We start from the raw sequence: 21,835 nt of genomic DNA on the forward strand, positions 1-21,835 counted from the left end.
TTTTAAACATTAATACAAAGTGATTTTTCTAACATGAACTAGCTCTAGTGGGTCTGGCTGATTAACTAACTTGAGTTCCATTCAAATACAAGGCTCTGATCAAAAATTAAATAAAGGATAAAATTCATAATTTTCATTAACAAAGTCGAAAACATTTCACACTATTTATTGTCTAAACATCACATTAACACAAGCAAGCATTTTTATCAGTTTGTTTCTTCCAACACAATTTCATTAGCTTCTTTTGTCACGACAGCTGACATTGACGCTGCTTCTTCTTCGTAATGAGATTTTACCGATTGCAGATTGTACATTACAACACCAAAAATTATTAGAGAGAATGATGCAAAATACAAAGGATGAAACTGAAAAAAAAAAATTAACATTAACTTGATCTATATTGACAAACCAATTAAAATAATATATAATTAAAAGCGAGGCGGATCGCAGAGTTAAAAACTAAAATCAATAAAAATATAGCATATATAAAAAAAAGGGAAATAAGCTGAATAAAGCAATTCAAATGAAAACGCTTGAAGACATTATTTCAAACAATATAACTTTCAACAGAGTACTTGAGAAACTGCATCATTTACCAATCATTGCATAAAATAAAAGCAAGAGGAATAGTCAAAAGAGAGAAGAAGAGTAAGATTTCTAGTATCGCTAGCAAGGATATTATTATAAATTTTTAAGAGTGGTTTCAGTACTATGAACAAAACTTAAAAACCAGATTGAGTAGAACGATGTAGAGTTTAAGTTAAGACAAGAAGAGTTGCTTATGAACAAATAAAAGAAAGGTTATAAAGGAAGTTTTTTTTTTAGAAAAGGTTAAATAATAAAATTTTTAATAAGAGTACAAAGTTAGAAATGATAGAGCGCCCTAAATAAGAAGAAGGTTTGTTAAATAGTAAAAGCCTATATTTAGTAAGTTCAGCCTGATAAATAGAAAAATTAGTAGGAGAGCGTAAAAATAGCGTTTTTTTATGCCTTAATCCTCGAGAAAAACACATTGAACATTTGAAATTTACCGTCCAGAGACCCAGTTCCCCGAGGTAGAACGTTGTTTTCTTTGCCATCTATTTTTTGCGCCAAATTAGACGTTCAGTTGTATCCATTTCATTTCAATTTAGAGCTTTCATGGTTTGCTCGATTGTTTGCGACCAGAATTTCTTTGGACGGCCTTTGGGACACGTGCCAGGTACTTCAACATCTGCAAGAAAAGTTATGGCACTGTTTCCACTTCGTTTGATATGACCAAACCACAGCCTGGTGTTGCCGGCATTCGTCCTTTATATCATCTAAACCAGCACGACGCATGATTTCGGTAGATTTAATGTGGTCCTTCAAACTAATTCGTTGCGTCCATTGGAGCATTTTCATATCGGTTCGGTGAAGTTGTTGTTCCAGTTTGGTTGTCATTGGCCATGTTTCTGCACCATATAACAACACCGGACGTATCACAGACTTGATGCAAGCAGGACAAATAAAATTGGACACTTTAAATAAAGTACCAATTATTTTTGAACAACATTTGTGAAACCACTGGTTACACTGCTGACACTTGATTGAATTGTTACCTACACCAGCTTTACAAACTGAACAGGGCCATCGTCCAGTAGGTGTGGATTGGGTTACAAACTGAACAGAGCCATCGTCCAGTAGCTGTGGATTGGATGGGTTCATCAGTGTTCATTCCTTTGGTTTTGCTGATATTGACTTTGAATCCATAATCGACGAGTCTGGTGTTCCAATCTTCAAACATATGTGCTGCATTCTGCTCAGACGTGGCTGTCAAAACGATATCAATAGCATATATTAGATCCTAAATGTCACCAGTGCGTATCGGCTTTGTGATCTCTTCCATCACAGTTATAAATAACAGTGGACTGAAAATCGAGCCTTGGTAAACTCCAACGCCGATGTCAAATGCATCTGTGTATCCAACCGTTGTGCTGACGAGAGTCTTAGTATATGTATACATTTCAAACATAAGTCGAACAAGATATTCTGGAATGAGTTGTCGACGTAAACTCCACCTGATTGCTTCACGGGGAACTCGATTAAATGCTTTTTCAAGGTCTACAAAAATGTGTGCTAATTGTTGATGCTTTGCGAGTTGCCGTAGAATGTGAATTGCATCAATTGTTGATTTTACAATACAATGCAAAAGTTAAGTAAAAGATTAAATTAGTACATTAGTTAGTTTTATTTGTCAAAACAATTTTTTATATATTCAAAAAGAAAATTAAAACAAGTTCTTGTTTTTATAATATTAAAATATTTAAAATATTTTCTTTGTTCGTAGATTGCAATAAAATAGTGATTATTTTTTTTATAATAACCACGGAAATCGGCACATTGAACTAAACTAGAAGTAAAATGAAATAATTAACAAAATTATATATCTATGATCCAAAAATTTGCCAGAAATGTTAAGTATATAACGAAATATGTCCTTATTTGCAGCATGAATTGGGAAAATAAGTTTATTTTGAATTTTAATAAACTAAACGTTCACCAAAAAACTTTAGTGAGAAAAATTGAAAAAACGAACTACAAACACATTAACGCCAAACATTCGGTAGAATTTATAGAAAATTGTAAAAATTATGGTCTATTACCAACATATATATATATATATATATATATATGGATTAAGACTGTCAGAAATGCAATTATTGATGAAAATCACAGCATGCTGGGCATTAGTAAACTTCCAATTCTACTTTTCGATTTTTCTAACGGTTGATCATAAATCACTTTCAAGTTTTTTTTAGTTCAAAACCAAAATTTTTGTTTATTTTATGCATGATAGAACTAAAAAGCTTTTCTCGGTATTCCTATACCATCTTCGGTGTTCAAATCGATATGTTGTGTTGTTTATTTTATGCATGATAATAAAAAAAAGATATTTTTCGGTATTCCTATACCATCTTCGGTGTTCAAATTGAACAAAAGAAACTTGAAATGATTTACGATCAGCCGTTAGAAAAATAGAAAAGTTAAATTGGACGTTAAATAATGCCGAACATGAGAAAAATTATTTTTAATGTTTAAATGATGATGGTGATAATGATGACAGTTAGTCCTATAACGCATATATTGGTTGATATATTTATACGTTTATTCATGAGTGTATATGGAAAGCGTATAATATATTGATATTCAAATTATTTTGTAAATTTTTATAGATTTAATACTGTTATAAAATTAAAAATTTCGTTTTAGAGTAATTAAATTACAAAACCGCGTTGAGCATTAATAAGAGATGAATTTAAATTATTTTCAGGACCACGCTAATCAATTCGATATTTTCTCTCTATATATATTGTAGTATACGTTGAACGCTCGTTACTACAGACACCAGTGCTATAATTTCAGAAATCTCTATATTTCCAACACTAGTGTTGTAGCTTCCAACGATCTCAAGTTATCGCTATTCTGTAGGTTTAAGATTTCCGATAGATAAACACAACTGCTTTAAACGCAAAATTTGTTGAACGTTTATTTGAATGCCAACAGTAATAAAAACACTGAACTAATTCAAGTAAACTACATAAATCACATTTACGACTTCGCTTCAAAACCTTTTTCTATTTATCCTCCTTATACACAATGGATTCTTAATATCCAAAAGATTACAAAAATAGCAAAGATAACAAAGATAACGAATAATCAAGATAACAAATAATATAGCGCAATTTGATCATTGCAGCCTTATAACAATATTCCATTTTTTGTATTTATTTTTTGTTTCTCATTTGATAATATTAATAATTTAAGTTTTTAATTTAATTTCAGTTATTTCTAAATGCTTACATATTTATTATTATAGGTATCATCTGACATCATCGGTATAACATCGGCTTACATATTTATTATTATAGGTATCATCTGACATCATCGGTATAACAGAAACCTGGGCAAAAAGTTCCATGGAGGACAGTGAGCTCGAATTAGATGGTTACACCATGTTCAGGAAGGTCAGAATGGAAGAAGAGGACAGAATGATGGAGTCTACTATATATAAAAAACAACCTAAAAGCTGTGGAAAGAATAGACTTGAGAGACGACATATTCTAAGAGAACGTAAATTGGATTAGCGTCACAAGTGTAGTTCCTCAACGGTTCGGTTCTGTAATTATATATACCCGGTTCAGACATAAAAATTATTTTATATAATTTCACTAAATCTTATGGTTATTATCATCAATATGAATTTGTTTGTGCGACAGTTTGTCTTCATAGAATATTACATTTTAATTATAACTAATTCTTTTAATGTTCACAAAAAGTAGACAAAATTAAAACGTGTAAAAATGGGAAAATAATGAAAAACTCTAAAAAGCTTATAATGAACCATATACACGTTAAACTTGGATAGTCAAATAAAAAAATGAATCAATAAATTAAGGGGTTTCACAAAACTTTAAATTATAAAAATATGAAAACTCACTTTATAATGAAAAAGAAAAATTCCAGCTAGCAGTGAAAAAAAATCAGAGGACAACAAGTTCAAATTCACTGATATTGCTGATGTTTTATGGATAGCATAAGACATCAACGAATAAAATACAACTAAGCATAATGCAAAAAAGGCAAAAGGAAGACCTGCGTAATAATAATTTTTTCAAAAAGATAAATTAACAAAGAAAATTATTTATTCAGTTGAAATGAAAATATGCAATGACTAACTAATAAACAAGAGCGAAAAATCAACCTTCAAAAAGTCATGTCTTTCGAAGACAGCACTGCAATTACATTAACAAATTATTAAAAAATAGGCGGCATATATTGAGAATAAATCATACAATTGAACTCCACTGACTATGCTGGCAAAATAACTGATCATTGCCAGATATTCGATACTCCCATGTTTACATACAATAGCTTCTTGACATATATTAGATACACCATACAATACAGCACCTAAAATGCATAACAAATTCCCTTTCCAGCTTTGAGATACTTTGAAATAATAAATGTTATAATAATTTTAATAATATTAATAATTTTCTGATTTAATTATTTTCCAATTGACGAAAAACCAACTTTTTCAAAGATATTTAACTAAATGTCCTATCAAGGATCGAAACATCGCGCGTTGAGTGTTATATCATTTATTGGAACGCGTCGCTAAAAAAATGTTTGATAACTTGACGAGAAAGAAAGGGTCGTGACGGAACGGAAGAACGGTTAGCATAAACGAGAATTCAGAAAAGTATTTGAAAACATAAAATTAAAAAATTCAGTTAAAATTGGCAAGAATGAGCGTAACTAGCTCAAGTAATAATTGAAATATTCTTTGACTAGAATACTAAAATAGATAAGCAGTGGGCGGCATGATGGCTCAATGGTTAAAGGCTGTTACAGTGACTTAGTTCAAATACAAAGAGATCCCCACCTATCATATGCACTGTGTTTTCACGCGTATTCGTACCTCTGATGATACCTCTGAAGCAAGCGTTAAAGAGAGAATTACCTTTAACCTTTAATCCTTAATGGTAGCTCTGATATATTTTAATTAGTTTTCAAATAAAGTTGTTCGTTATATTATTTCAAAAAAATTTGTAGGCTTTTTGACGGAAGCAAGAGGTCTCGAGTTTTTTCGAATCTCTAAAAATTAGGAACTTTTCCTACAATTACAAGCCTCAGTAAGAAAATTTAATCATCAATCAATCATCGTTTAGCGTCCAGGGACCCAGTTCTCCCGAGGTAGGTATGTTTTGTTTGCCATCGTTTTTTTGCACCAAATTAGGCGATCAGTTGTATCCATTTCATTTAAATTTAGAGCTTTTTGCTCGATTGTTTGCGACCAGGACTTCTTTGGACGGCCTTTGGGACGTGCGCCAGATACATCAACATTTGCAAGAAAAGTTATGGTACTGTTTCCACTTCGTTTGACATGACCAAACCACCTCAGACGGTGTTGCCGGCATTCGTCCTTTATATCATCAAAACCAGCACGATGCAGGATTTTGGTAGATTTGATGTGGTCCTTCAGACTAATTCGTTGCATCCATCGGAGCATTTTCATATCGGTTCGGTGAAGTTGTTGTTCCAGTTTGGTTGTCATTGGCCATGTTTCTGCACCAAATAACAACACCGGACGTATCACAGATATTTAAAGTTTTGATCGTAGTGGTATGTCACGCCGCATCAATATAGAGGCAAGGAGATGCAATTTATTCCAGGCTGCACGTATGCGTGCTCGAACATCCAGTACAATCCAGAACATCCCCTAGATATTGAAACGATGTGACGATATATATATATATATATATATATATATATATATATATATATATATACATATATATATGTTGGTAATAGACCATAACTTTTACAATATTCCATAAATTCTACCGAATGTTTGGCGTTAATATGTTTGTAGTTCGTTTTTTCAATTTTTCTCACTAAAGTTTTTTGGTGAACGTTTAGTTTATTAAAACTCAAAATAAACTTATTTTCCGAATTCATGCTGCAAATAAGGCCATATTTCGATTCCGAAAGAATCATCATCAATGCTTTCTGCTGTTTATATAGGGAAATATTGACTTTGTCAAAATGAACTTAGATGGAGATTGACTATGTCAAAGTGAACTTAGATGGAAATTAGGTGTCAGGTTTCTTTATTGGCTGGTCATCTTCTTTGGTCTCCTTTTCTTCATCGATAGCATCATATTCTTCTTTGTCACTATTTACAATGCTAGTTTTTATTACTTCTTTGTTTTCGTTGTTGGTTAAGCGCCGGGTTGGAAGTGAGGTTGGTATGTCACTTGGTATATCTCAATTGGACTCAACACACTCAATCACTATTAGCCGTGAAGTCCTTGACAGTAACACCAAAGTAATATACCAACTACACGCATCTTAAAATTGCTGAAGCAGTCCTAATTGACATCAATAAACCAAAAATAAATATACAACAAAAAATGACAACCTCACTTCCAACCCAGCGCTTAACTAACAACGAAAAAAAATTGAAAAAACGGACTACAAACATATTAACGCCAAACATTCGGTAGAATTTATAGAATATTGTAAATATATATATATATATATATATATATATATATATATATATATATATAGATCAATACACAGTCTGACAACTTCGCCCATGTCCTTCAACTATTGACCCAATACAGAGATGCCCCACCACCAAGTTCGCCCAACGTCAATGGTAGTAAACAAACTCCGACCAAAAACAAATACGAGTACAACAAGCCAACACCGCACCACTGCGCCATCGATCATCCATTTGTGACCGAACGCCGTCGGTCTCGAGCGAATTGTTCCCTGGCACCATTATACCGGACATAATATATAATATATTTTATGACCGTCTATTATCATTATCACCAACGATACTATATATTTTTCAATATTTTCAATAATGTATTTTTATACCATCAAACTTAACTTTCCATAAATATTAAAATCAAACTTTCCATAATTAATATAATAACAGCACAACGCCACAAACCACACTTTCAAAATTTTTAAATACGATTTTATTTTATTTTATTTCACTAATTCTATATTATTTTTCTATTTACGAAATTTTATTTAATTGTTTAAAATATGTTGGTTTTGCCAAGGTAATTGCATTCATTCATATATTTCTGCATGCTTTAAAATTTCTAACTATTTGACTCAGGCTCGGACGATGGCACTAGCCGAAACGGCCGTCAGCAAAAGCGTTGTTTTAAATAAAGTTGAATCTACCAATCTACGACGTGTTGAATTATTATTAATAAAACCTGCTTATCCGAAAACCTCGTTCCAAATTATATATATATATAATTTTTTAATAATTATTTTTAATAAAACCTGCATATATATATATATATATATATATATAAATGGAAAAATACTATAGCAATTTCCAGACTAACAGAAACGGTGGAAGAACGACAAATAACAACAACACACGTTTAGACGACATTTTCCCCGAGATCGGGGGTTGCCGTTTGGCTACCTATGATGAAACCGAAATACCCCTCGACGCCATCCACATCTGTCACTCGCCTCAGTATCACGCAACCTCGCTTTCACCCTGTTCTTCTCCACCTGCTCTCTCCATCCCAATCGCGGACGACCCCTTCCTACCACTCCTTCAACCTCGAACTCCAACGCTCGCCTAATCCCGACCCTTTCATCCGGAAGAACGACATTCAATATTAATAAAATTACGTGACAGAGCTGCAACAACCTGATCATAACACTTTGGAAAGCGTTTCGGAAACGCATCGTTCATGCGATGCATTGCAATACTCAATACCATTTCCTTATGGAGAATATGGTTATCATTTTAACTTTAAGAATACCATTTCTGTATGGAGAAGATGGTTATCATTTTAACTTCAAGAAATGACACCACACTTATTGACATCAAAAATAAGATCATCAAAAATAATCTAACGAAACTGTGCAGTGGAACTAGACTAGCAATAAAAAACTAACACAAAATTAGATTTATATAGTAATCATGTTCTACTTCCATGAATGAACCTATGATTTCAACCGATTTTGCATTTCAAAAACACAAAAAAACAAGGCCCAAGGAAAATCTTTGAATGTTGTTGGTTTAATAATAATGGAAACTCTTTTAACATTATCAAAAGACAATGTACAATATAAAATCAAATAATATAATTAGACTGGAACAAAATCTTAGCTGTTTTAGCTGATGAAGTATTTTCAGCAAACGTGTTCGCAACATTTGATAATTGCAAAGTTTAGCAGACCTTGCATGATCGATGATGCATTTTGAAGCCTTTCCTGCCTTTGCAAAATTTACCGCAGCAGCAAGTGATTTGATTATTGTTAGAGTTGTTGTGAGGTAGTGATGGCGATGAAGACAATGAAGACGATAAAGATGGTTGACTGACTCAGTTGAAAAAGCAGTTGCAGGGTTGGCGATAATGATGGTTTGATGTTAAAACTTAAAGAGCCGTGAGTGACATTAATGTTGTTGCAGATATTGTGATAGATGTTTATGCTACTGATGGAATTGTAATTGACGTGCTGTTGTTGTCAAGGTCTATATTGGATTTGTCTTGTTGTCACTGTAACTGTTGTTGTTGAGGTTGTTGTTGATATGATTGTTGTTGTTGTTGCCCCGCTTCAAACATCACCAGAGGGACTGGAGCTAGATGGCCATAGCAACCGGGTTTCGCCAGAGATCTATTATCGAAAAATGTGTAGGGTTGTTTGGGTAGCTAAATAGGTGGATAACATCGTCAGGATGTTTACGGCCAAACGGAGAGTTACTGCTTACTTTACTGTCGATTTATGCTTTGTAGCTGTTAAGAGAGATGCAGTGATTTGAGCGGAGTTGAGCCAACGTTCTTCTCATTGCTCTTGGTAATTTTAGGAGATGGAGGTGGCCAGCAGTATAGCGGCATGATATGACTCAGAAGTGTTTCGCGGAGCTACTGTGTACTGCTGATAATGTCCATGGGCAGCACTGATAGCACCGTGCGTGCATGTTTGGCGAAAATATTTCTTCTATATTTCTGTATGGTCGTGGCTCTTTTGTGATGTAGTAGCATGGGTGTTTTGAGTTGTAGCATTGTAATAGGAACTGTGATGATAGGAGGTCGGTGTGCTGCCTTACAAAGAGCATTTGGCACTCTGAAAAGAGGTGCTGCTCTGACGCTATCTTATGGCATTCAGTGATTACCCGTAAGGCAGCATTCTGTGTGCGTTAAAGTCTGTTGTAGCTTGTATCAGAAATTAGTGGAGACCAGGCAGCAGAGTTTCTTTGTCTTGGCCATACGAGGTTCCATTTATTATTGAATTACGTTTGGAGGCCTTAGATGAGACATGTTTGTGATGTTGGGAAAAGGATGGCATCGTGTCAAAATTTGGGGTCTAATATTCTAATATTTTTGAACTATGTTCAAGTGGAAGAAGCCGGTTATTTATTATGACTTGTGGGTAATAGTGGTATTGCGACGTGTGAGAGGTGAAGAGATTTATAGTAGATTTAGAGGCAGAGATCTCCAAATTACTTTAGTGAAATAAGTTATATAACTCCGACAAGTAGTTATTAAAACGCCGAGTCAAAATAGCTACATCCAGACCGGGGATGTAGATGGAGAAGTCATCTGGATAAAAAATGACCCTGATATCAGGAAGTGGCGCAGAAGTTTTTGAGACGTAGTAGTTGAAAAGTGAAGGCAACAGCACTGATCTCTGGGGCACTCCGGTGTGGATGATTTGTTGTTTGGAGTGCTGTTGTCAAAAAATGGTTGTAATTAATCCTTGCCACAATCCCTACAATTTCCTAACCAACTAACTCAATTAAAACTGAATAACTTGAAATAAAAACCGGAGATACGTAATAAAAATCAGTAAGTTGACTAAAACGGTCAACTCTCTAAAAAACCAATAATAATGGGAACAGATCTTTTATTTTTCATCAAATGCGTAAAACCAAAAATTTTAGAGGAGTCTGTTGTTATGTTTAGCCGTACCTGAGTTCTTGTACTATGGATCTTTTAAAGATGGTTTATTGCGTTTCATTTGCAAAAAAGCCTATCATTTTAAATGTGCAGCAATGTCTGAAGATCTGGGTCTTAAGTTGGTTGAAATACCTGGTATGTTTTGGAGTTGTTTGGTATGTTTACATCAATGGACAAGTTAATTAATATTAATTTTAAGAAGTTTCAGCAGGTGGTTACGGAGGATCTATCAAACTAAAAAAAGTGTAGAGTTGAGGAATGAAGTGAATAATATTTTGAAGAAAGTTGAAAATTTTGAGCCTATGATTGCCAGTGCTCTTCATGAATCTGCCCCAGTGACGAGGATCAATGACTTGCATTTGCGAATGATTATGAAATTTCGTTGTATGTTGGGGGGTCAACAGAGCATGAAAATGATGGATCCGGCGGAGCGTGGATCCAGTTTGGCAGACGGAACTTTTTGGTGTACTGATTATTTAAAATATTTTTTTAAATTTTTCACATTCTGTAACGTTGAACAAACGTAGCGAACTATTTGATGGATTAAACAGATTTTTACAAGTAGGCCAAAATTTTTGTTGCAATTGATTGGTAATATCTGAGTTCTTCCTATATTTTTGCGCTTTCAAGGCCGATAGCTTTGATCTTATTTATTTACTAAGCGCTTTGATTTGCAAGTTGTAGTTGTGATTGTTTCGGCTCCTTTTTTAATTTGTTGATTGGCTTGTTTTGATCAACAGATGAAATTGTTTTTGTTTCCAACGTGCCATAGTTTGAAGCAAAGTTGTCGTATACTAGTGATTGAAAACTGTTGATGAAGTTTTCAATGTTGACATTGGGTAGATTTGCCCGCTGCGAATAAAAGTACGCGTTTGCCTCCGCCATTTGTTTCGCAGTTTTGGGCAGTTTTAAACTAGGAAGTGGTGTAACTACCTTGTCAGTATTCGGTGTTATTGAGGGTAGGACAAGTGATTGCCGCTGTGGAGAAGGTAACTCCGAGTTGGAACCATCATCTGGGTCGATTGTTGTACTATCCGAAGTTGACAAGTTTTTAAATATTTTGAACGCACGTTGGTGCATCCGTAGACCATTTCTGCCTTTACAGCTTCTACCACAGCAACAAACAATTGAATTATTGTCAATATTAATTAATATTATTATTATTTGAGTTATTAACTAAAAATATAAAATATTCTGGAATGGTCAAAGGACGGCCACAAATGGTGTTGGAATTTTTGTCAGAGAACCGCTAGCCCAAAAAGTACTGAATATTAAAAGGATAAATTCACGTCTTATGTGGATCAAGCTTCGCCTAGAAAAGCAAACAATGATTATTTTTTTCTGTATACGCACCAGTCAGGCGAATCAGAAGAGATGAAAAATGACTTCTGGGCTGCGTTCTCTGACACCACCTCAACAATACCAAAATCTGAAACAATCCTGATTGGAGGCGATCTCAATGGCCACGTTGGAGAGAAAACAGATGGTTTTTGACAACGTACATGGGGGTTTTGGCTAGGGGAGAACGGAATGAAGATGGCAACCGCATCCTTGAGTTTGCTGAAAGTCACGAGTTTTGTTTACTGTTTTATTTATTAGAAAAAGGTTGGAACATCTCATAACATACAAAAGTGGACCATCAGCCACGCAAATTGATTTCTTCGCTGTTAAGCAATAACACCGAAGGCTATTCAAAAATGTCAAAGTTATACAATTATACATGGCGAATCATGTGTCGCCCAACATAGACTCCTTGTGGGCAGACCTGGTTGTCGAACTTTCAAAACATAAGTCTAAACAAATGCCTCGGAGAATCAAAACGTGGAAGCTGAAAAGCAATATTCATCGAGAAAAATTTCAAAAGATTGTCGTCACACAGTTAGACCACCGATCGCAAGCAGGTACAGATTGGAGTACATTCAAAACCGTTTTGATAAACGCTGCAACTACGGTTTGTGGGAAAACTGGTACAAAGCGTCAGCATGAACGGGACACTTGGTGGTGGAATGACAGTGTAAAAATGCAATAGCTGAAAAGGAAGCTGCATACAAACAATGGCAAAAATCAAAGTCTGCTGATGACCATAAAATTTTCCGTGAGAAGAACAACAATGCAAGACGTCAAATCGCACTGGCTCGGACAGATCAGTGCAGAGAGTGGCTCACTAAAAGCAAAGATGAACAAATGAAATCTCTGTATCGTATAGCAAAACAAGCAAAGAGTAAGAAAAAAGACTTGGTGCCTCATGTATCAAAAACGACAAAAATGAGATGGTTTTTGAACAAGATGACATCAAGCTACAGTGGAGAAAATACCTCAACCGTCTGATAAATGAAACAAATCCCATCAATGTCAATTTGACGCTCCACCCATCGAAGGTCCGATTCCAGACATCACTGTAGAGGAGCTTACAAAAGCTCTGGAAGCTATGAAGGGTGGAAAGGCAGCAGGGCCCTCTGGACTCACAAATGACATTATCAAAGCGTCTGGTACTGCAGGTATCCAAACGTTACAACAACTTTGCCGTGAAGTGTGCAGAAAATGCTCAATGCCATCTGAATGGAACTATGGCATGACAGTTTCGCTATACAAAGGCAAAGGTGATCCATTGAACTGTTCATCATATTGGGGTATACGTCTGTTAGAACACTTCCTGAAAATTGTCAAGAAAATCATTGAGAGAAGATTAACGTTGTGCATCACAATCGGAAATTATCAATTTGGTTTCCTGGCTGGAAAATCAACAATAGATGCATTCACATACCTCTGCAACTGCAAGAGAAGTACCTCGCAAAGCATCAACAACTATTACCATTTTTGTAGACCTTGAAAAAGCATTTGATCGAGTTCCCCGGGAAGCAATCAGGTGGAGTCTACGTCGACAACTCATTCCAGAATATCTTGTTTGACTTGTGACCCATCCAATCCACAGCTACTGGACGATGACCCTGTTCAGTTTGTAAAGCTGGTGTAGGTAACAATTCAATCAACTGTCTGCAGTGTAACCAGTAGTGTCACAAACGTTGTTCAAAAATAATTGGTACTTTATCTAAAGTGTCCAATTTTGTTTGTCCTGCTTGCATCAATCCACAACAACAAATTCGAAATAGTAATGTTTTTGAAGCCATTAAGGTAGAGAAAGTCACATCGCTTCAATATCTAGGGGATGTTCTAGATTGTACTGGAACAGCTGAAGCTGCCGTTCGAGCACACATACGTGCAGCCTGGAATAAATGGCATCTCCTTGCTTCTATATTGATGCGGCGTGACATCCCACTACCACTACAATCAAGACTTTATAAATCTGTGATACGTCCGGTCTTGTTATATGGTGCAGAAACATGGCCAATGACAACCAAACTGGAACAACAACTTCAACAAACCGACATGAAAATGCTCCGATGGATGCAATGAATTAGTCTGAAGGACCACATCAAACTACCGAAATCCTGAATCGTGCTGGTTTAGATGATATAAAAGACGAATGCCGGCAACACTGTCTGCGGTGATTTGGTCATGTCAAACGATGTGGAAACAGTGTCATAACTTTTCTTGCAGATGTTGAAGTACCTGGCACACGTCCCAAAGGTCGTCCAAAGAAGTCCTGGTCGCAAACAATCGAGCAAGACATGAAGGCTCTAAATTTAAATGAAATGGATACAACTGATCGTCTAATTTGGCGCAAAAAATAGATGGCAAAGAAAACAACGTTCTACCTCGGGAAACTGGGTCTCTGGACGCTAAACAAAGATTGATTATTAACGAAAATATTTGGAGACAAATTAATATTATCCTTTGAAGATAAACGTGTGCAAATGTTATTGTTGACTAAGGTAGCCTTTGTACAACGCCAGGAGTGTCTATTAACATTTATAAAGTCTTTAAACAATATGGACATTTACTTGCGTCAACTGTTAAAATTAAGTTTAAAATCAGAAATAAAATAATTAAAAATTAAAACTATTTAAGAAACCATTGACCGCCATAATTTTACGCCACTTTAGAACCAATTTTCAAACTATTAAACTTTATAAAAACTGATTAAAATATACAAAAACTGTGAGTAAGCAGAAATCTGCCTACTCTCATGTTTCAACATAATAATAATAATAATAATAATAATAATAATAATAATAATAATAATAATAATAATAATAATAATGGGAACATCCTTTTATTTTCTAACTCCAAATACCAAATATTAATAACGAAATAATTATAAAATCCTATTTAATCTAAAATGCTCGTCACTGCAAGTGAGTACATTTTAGAGGGGCTGGTTTAATTGTTCAATTGGGGTTCAATCATTCTTATTATTTTGGCGTTATCAATCAAATTTTGTGGTAAACATAGAGTTGCAATAAAGTTAATAAAAAGACAATAATATATTTTATACAGTCTGAACCTTGTCTCTATATTGCTCGACATAGTATAGAATGTGTACAACTAGAGTAGGTCAGTTTAATATTTAAATTGAGTTTAAAAACGTACGTACACGCAAATATAAAGTTATTAATGTGAAAATAAAATATCTTATAAAATGAAAATGTAGTAAATTTAGTTAAGGGTTATATAAAATTAAAAATAATAATTATTTAAAAATGAGCTTTTAGTATATTTTTAAAAGTAGCCAGTGAAGTGCAAATCCTAATGTAAGATGGCAGTGTGTACAAAATTGATGGTTAGGAATGACGGAAAACAAGTGTTGTTGGTTAGTGTTGTACGTGCATCAAAAGCACCAACAATTGATGGTGATTAAATTTCTAAGATGAATTGGCGGTGATGTTGAAAGCATAACATTATTGTAAAAATTTTAAATTGAATGCAAAAATTGATTGGAAGCCAATGAAGAATTTGTAGATTCTTTATTGAGTTGGTCTGATGTGCAGGCAGTTTAATGTTTAGGGCAATACGTGCTCTTTTGTCCATCAATGTTTGAAGTCTATTCATTTGTATTTATGTGATGCTATTTAACAGACTATTGCAGTAATCTAATCTAGATCAAACTAAACAACTTATTAATAATGACGCTACCGTTGTTGATAAAAATGGTCTATTGCCTTAAAATGATAGATGCAAATTTGATTTATGGAAGCTATGTGTTTATCAAAACTTAGCCTGGAATTTAACTGATTGCTTATTGCGATTGGAATGTGTGCATTGGTTTGAATGCTGTCAATGTCATTTGTTTCTTTCAATTGGTGGGAGGTCCCTAATTTGATAAACTCTATTTTAATTCTAGAAAACGCGTGCTTTTCTCATGGACTTTTGTATTACACCTAATAATCTTTAGATTTATACACCTAAGAAATGACAAAAAACATTGTACATACTTTAGCGTTAATTTAATATATATATTTTAATATTTTAAAAAGTTAATGTAAAAACACTTATTTTTATTTAACACAATGCACCTGAACAGCTATTATTTCTACGACGTTACGAAATACACAGGGTCAGCTAGTAATAATAATAAACAACAAAACAACACACGTTTAGACGACATATTCCCCGAGATCGGGGGTTGCCGTTTGGCTACCTATGATGAAACCGAAATACCCCTCGACGCCATCCACATCTGTCACTCGCCTCAGTATCACGCAACCCCGCTTTCACCCTGTCCTTCTCCACCTGCTCTCTCCATCCCAATCGCGGACGACCTCTTCCTACCACTCCTTCAACCTCGAACTCCAACTCCAACGCTCGCCTAATCCCGTCCCTTTCATCCCTTCTCAACACATGTCCATACCACCGCAATCTCGATCTCCTTATCAATGTCACAATGTCCTCCTTCAGTCCCATCATTGACATCAGCTCTGTACTACTCCTCCTATCCTTCACTTTAACCCCACACATCATCCTCACCATAGCTCTTTCAGCCCTCTGCAGTACACTTTCCTCCTCTCTCCTCAACACCCAAGTTTCACCACCATAAACCATCGCTGCTCTCACACATGCTTTATATACCCTCCCTTTCATCTTCACTGACCATTTCTTTCCACACAATACCCCACCCAGTTCCCTAAATTTCATCCATCCCACACGAACTCTAGCCGTAACTGAGCTCAAACATCCTCCTTCCGCGTTCAGCTTATCCCCTAAGTAAACAAAGCTTTCCACTCTTTCAATACCACCACTCAACCCCGTCCTTGCGTCCGTCCTATTAGCTAGTAATAATAATACAATACAAAAAATAGCAATAATAATAACTACCTGGAAAGCAGTTATTGAAAGACTGAATCTTAATTCAACAAGGTGATAAAAAAACTCCCCAAAAAAATTTACAAAACATATTAAGAAATAACTAACAATTATAAGATAGTTCGGATTTTTCATGATTGCCTGTTAAAACATCTGATAAAACAAGTAATCCAGCTCCAACGAGGCAAATAACAACCCCTAAATAATTCGACCATTTGAAACTCCTCTTCAGAATAACTTTAGAAAGGAGCAATACAGTTGGAGTTGTTAAGCAATCTAATATCTATCTTTGTTAAATGATTGTTAAAGCTTTTTAATATTATTGAAAGAAAAATTGTACATTCTTTTAAAAATAAACCTGAACACTCGTAACTGAAGTATAATGATAGGCCTTTATGATAAAATAATTAGCTTCGACTTCTAAAATACCAAGGAACATGTACTTTAAGGTCCTATTTCTGAAAATATCATTATAGCCGGCCAAACCAACAAGTTTGATATTCCATATGTTAAATATCAAAGTGAGACAACAAAAACATGCCAGACTCTGTGCTGTGGGATGAATTTATTTATAATCATCTATTTTATACTATTTTATTTTACTTTTCATGTTTAAACATTTGTTTTTCTCTGTTTTTACATTTATTTATTTACTTATTCGTTAAATTTTATACAACTGTCTTGCATTCTGTAACAGTTACTGCGTCTGTCGGATCCTGATTTTTTACGAAAAAAGTCTTCTGTCTAATTTTTACTAAATAAATATTGATGCTTTAAATAAAATTGATCCAAATATTTGAATTCAACATAAAACAATCTTACATGAAAAATTTTCGATTTTGAGGGAAATAGATAAAATAAATATTTCTGACGGGAAGTTGTTAAATTAAAAACCGTTTTAAGATTAAGAAGTTAACATATTATGATGGCAAGAGATTGTTTAAAAAAGATATATAAGTCGAAAAAATACATAAATTTGTTCTATAGTTATCAATCAATCAATCTTCGTTTAGCGTCCAGAGACCCAGTTCCCCCGAGATAGGACGTTGTTTTCTTTGCCATCTATTTTTTGCGCCAAATTAGACGATCAGTTGTATCCATTTCATTTAAATTTAGAGCCTTCATGTCTTGCTCGATTGTTTGCGACAGGACTTCTTTGGACGGCCTTTTGGACGTGTGCCAGGTACTTCAACATCTGCAAGAAAAGTTATGACACTGTTTCCACATCGTTTGACATGACCAAATCACCGCAGACAGTATTGCCGGCATTCGTCCTTTATATCATCTAAACTAGCACGACGCAGGATTTCGATAGATTTGATGTGGTCTTTCAGACTAATTCATTGCATCCAGCGGAAAATTTCCATATTGGTTCGGTGAAGTTCATTGCATCCATCGGAACATTTTCATATCGGTTCGGTGAAGTTGCTGGTCCAGTTTGACTGTCATTGACCATGTTTCTGCACCATATAACAACACCGGACGTATCACAGATTTATAAAGTTTTGATCGTAGTGGTAGTGAGATATCACACCGCATCGTTATAGAGGCAAGGGGATGCCATTTATTCCAGGCTGCACTTACGCGTGTTCGAAGTGCAGCGTCAGCTGTTCCAGTACAATCCAAACATCCCCTAGATATTGAAACGATGTGACCTTCTCTACCTTAATGGCTTCAGAAACATTACTATTTCGAATTTGTTGTTGTGGATTGATGCAAGCAGGACAAACAAAATTGGACACTTTAGATAAAGTACCAATTAATTTTGAACAACGTTTGTGATACCTCTGGTTACACTTCTGACATTTAATTGAATTGTTACCTACAACAGCTTTACAAACTAAATAGGGCCATCGTCCAGAAGCTGTGGATTGGATGGGTTCACCAGTGTTCATTCCTTTGGTTTTGCTGATGTTGACTTTGAACCCACGATCGGCGAGTCTGGTGTTCCAATCTTCAAACATCTGTGCTGCATTCTGCTCAGACGTGGCTGTTAAAACGATATCATCAGCATATATTAGATTCCAAATGTCACCAGTGCCTATCGGCTTTGTGATTTCTTCCATCACAGTTATAAATAGCAGTGGACTGAGAATCGAGCCTTGGTGAACTCCAACGCCGATGTCAAATGCCAGATTCTTCGACAATATCATTTGTGAGTCCAGAGGGCCATGCTGCCTTTCCACCCTTCAAAGCTTTCAGAGCTTCTGCAAGCTCCTCTACAGTGATGTCTGGAATTGGACCTCCGATGTGTGGAGCGTCAAAGTTGACATTGATGAGATTTGTTTCATTTAACATGCGGTTGAAGTATTCTCTCCACTGTAGCTTGATCTCATCTTGTTCAAGAACCATCTCATTTTTGTCGTTTTTGATACATGAGGCACCAACTATGTCTTATATATATTATATAAGTTAGGCAAGTTCTATGAATGGTTAAAGGAGTTGTTAAATAAAATTAAGACCAGCAGTGATTTGAAAAATAATAGCTCACAGTTTATAACCATTACCATAACAATTTAGAAGAAAATATAATCAAAAATTATCAAAAAAATTAATAACTTAAGTTTATAAAATCAATTTAATGATTTATAAAACACCTGTTGGAACATTTACAGACATGCTTTGCAATAACCCTGAAGTAACAGCCGTACCACAAATTAGTAGTGATAAACATTGTCCTAGTACAATAGAAAGGAAAAATGACCTAACGATTGTTCAATATTACATTATAAATATAATTTATTGCACAATTTTAATAAATATAATATTGAAATAGTTATAAAATTTTTTTTCATAAACTTTTATGAACGGTTCCTTTATTTGTTAGTGATTAAGATAAGAGGACTAATAGCTGTTGTTTAGAATTGTTAACTAATCACATATATTATACGTTACATTGATTTCCCACATAGAAGACCCAGTTTCACTACTTTTACCTTTTTTTAGTGCTTGATTTACATACAATCTAAACAAGCTATAGCTTAAGGGTTCAGCTCTTCTGGGGACCCCTAGAAATTATTCAATCAAGTCTTTTCAATATGCTTTCACAAAATACTTTGCAAGTTTTTAAAAAAATTAGTAGTGTGTCCTTCTTTACAAATTGTTAGCCATACAGGATAAAAATATCTAAGACGGTATATTAAAAAAAATTGCAAAAAGGATTTTAGTAAGGGCAAAATTCAGTCATAAAATAATGTTGTCAACTTGTCTGACAAATACAAGAGTATGAAGAAAATCAAAATTGAAGATTGACAAATTTTATGTGGCGGTCATTCTTTAAATCTTGTTGGTAGGTGTACGTGTATATATATATATATATATATATATATACATTATATATATATATATATACATTATATATATATATATATATATATATTTTTCATTTTCAAAGTTTTATTCATAATCAACAACATATCAAATAAGTGAATAAAAGTTATGAGGTTGAATATGCGGAGACCGAATAAGACTGTTTGTCTTGTGGTGGCCACCGCAGGTAGATACATGAATAGTTAATGAAATAAAATAAGGAAAATAACTGAAGCAGAAAGATAATTGAAGATAAAAAAGTAAATGTTCGTGTCATACATATATAGACATATAACTATGTAAATGTTCGCTCAGTACATATATAAACACATAAATGTTTAACCATTCATAAAGACCATTCATCCGCATCACTTGTTCTAACGTATTCTTAATATAATATTAGGTGGTGGAGTCGAGATCCAGTGTCAATAAAAAAGCACGGAATTTTGACTTGAAATGTTGTAGGCTTATGATGGCTCTTAGATGGGGAGGTACAAGTTCTGTCCAAATTTTAGGACCTGTTATTTTTATGCTTGTCTGGATTAATTTGAGGCGAGTTTTGTAGATATAGAAGAGAGGGGTGTGTCTAGTGGTTGTAGATTGAACGGAGTTACTTAATGTGTAGAAGTTGATAAAGTGAGGTGGGAGAAGATTGTTGATAAATTTAAAAACGAATAAAGCAGAGTAGTAAAGACAGATGAAGTTAACTGGTAAAATTTTTTTTGCTAGAAAGAAGGGTTTAGTATGAGAATCGGGTTTGAGGTTAAAAATTAAACGTATTGATCTTTTTTGGAAAAGTATTAGGTTATTCAGGTGGCTTTTTGGACTATTTCCCCATAGTGTGATGCAGTAGGTTAGATAAGGGTAGATAAATGTGTAATAAAGCGTGCGAAGAGCAGAAAGAGAGAGTTTATATTTGATTTTGTAGAAGATGCCTGTATATATATATATATATATATATATATATATATATATATATATATATATATATATATATGCTGGTAAAAGACAGAATTCTTGACAATATATAATAAATTCCACCGATTTATTAGTATTTATCAACTTGTATTCAAATTTTTCAATTTGTCTGAGTAAATTTTTATCAACAAGATTGAGCCTGTTTAAAGTTGAAGCTTTATTTATACAACAACAACACACGTTTAGACGACATTTTCCCCGAGATCGGGGGTTGCCGTTTGGCTACCTATGATGAAACTTCTGTCATCATAAGTAATTTATTTGGCTAATTTTTACGCAGGACGCCCTTCCTTACGCAACCACAGTTATAAGCGGTGGGCCTAGCCTTTGATGATCCAACATTGCTCACAAGGCAGTGAGGGTCAGTTTAATGTCATAACCAGGACAAAGCTTTATTTATACTAACAAAATTATTGCATATACATCTATTTCGACGTTAAACCGTCATCGTCAGTGCATTATTTATAAATTTATTAATTATTATTATTATAGTTTTAATATTATTAAAAATATATACAAATAAATTTAAAAAAGAAACATGAAATTATAATGAAAAATTTTAACAACGAAAATTTTTTAATTGTTTTAAACGATAGCTGTCAAAGCGGCAAAAAAAGCGTAGAATTGTGAGGCGCGAAACAAATTCCACCTATAATTATTATTGTTATTATTAATTGTTTTTATTATTATTATTGTCTTTATTATTATTATTATTATTATTGTTATTATTATTATTATGTGTTTAATCTCCAATGCCAAGGTTTGTAAATTGAAGCAATAAATGAGCACATTTCCCCAGTAAAAACGTCAAATTGGTCAAAGATCGTCGAAGGATTACCGGGGGTGTTCTATAAGTTTACTAGAAAATA

The 21,835-nt window shown here is 34.2% G+C and overlaps 1 protein-coding gene across 1 annotated transcript; it reads right to left on the bottom strand.

Annotated features, from left to right (window-relative positions):
- Positions 1 to 206: 206 nt before the first annotated feature.
- HELRODRAFT_66737 (hypothetical protein) lies at positions 207 to 19,376 on the bottom strand (the record flags this gene model as incomplete). Its single annotated transcript, XM_009024215.1, has 7 exons — positions 207 to 365; positions 4,460 to 4,614; positions 4,699 to 4,754; positions 4,815 to 4,971; positions 16,788 to 16,962; positions 17,038 to 17,231; positions 19,277 to 19,376. Coding segments are annotated over 7 exons (996 nt in total), but the record flags the coding sequence as incomplete, so codon positions are not given.
- Positions 19,377 to 21,835: the final 2,459 nt, after the last annotated feature.

This window comes from Helobdella robusta, assembly GCF_000326865.2.
Source record: "Helobdella robusta unplaced genomic scaffold HELROscaffold_4, whole genome shotgun sequence".
Classification (NCBI taxonomy): Eukaryota; Metazoa; Annelida; class Clitellata; order Rhynchobdellida; family Glossiphoniidae; genus Helobdella; species Helobdella robusta.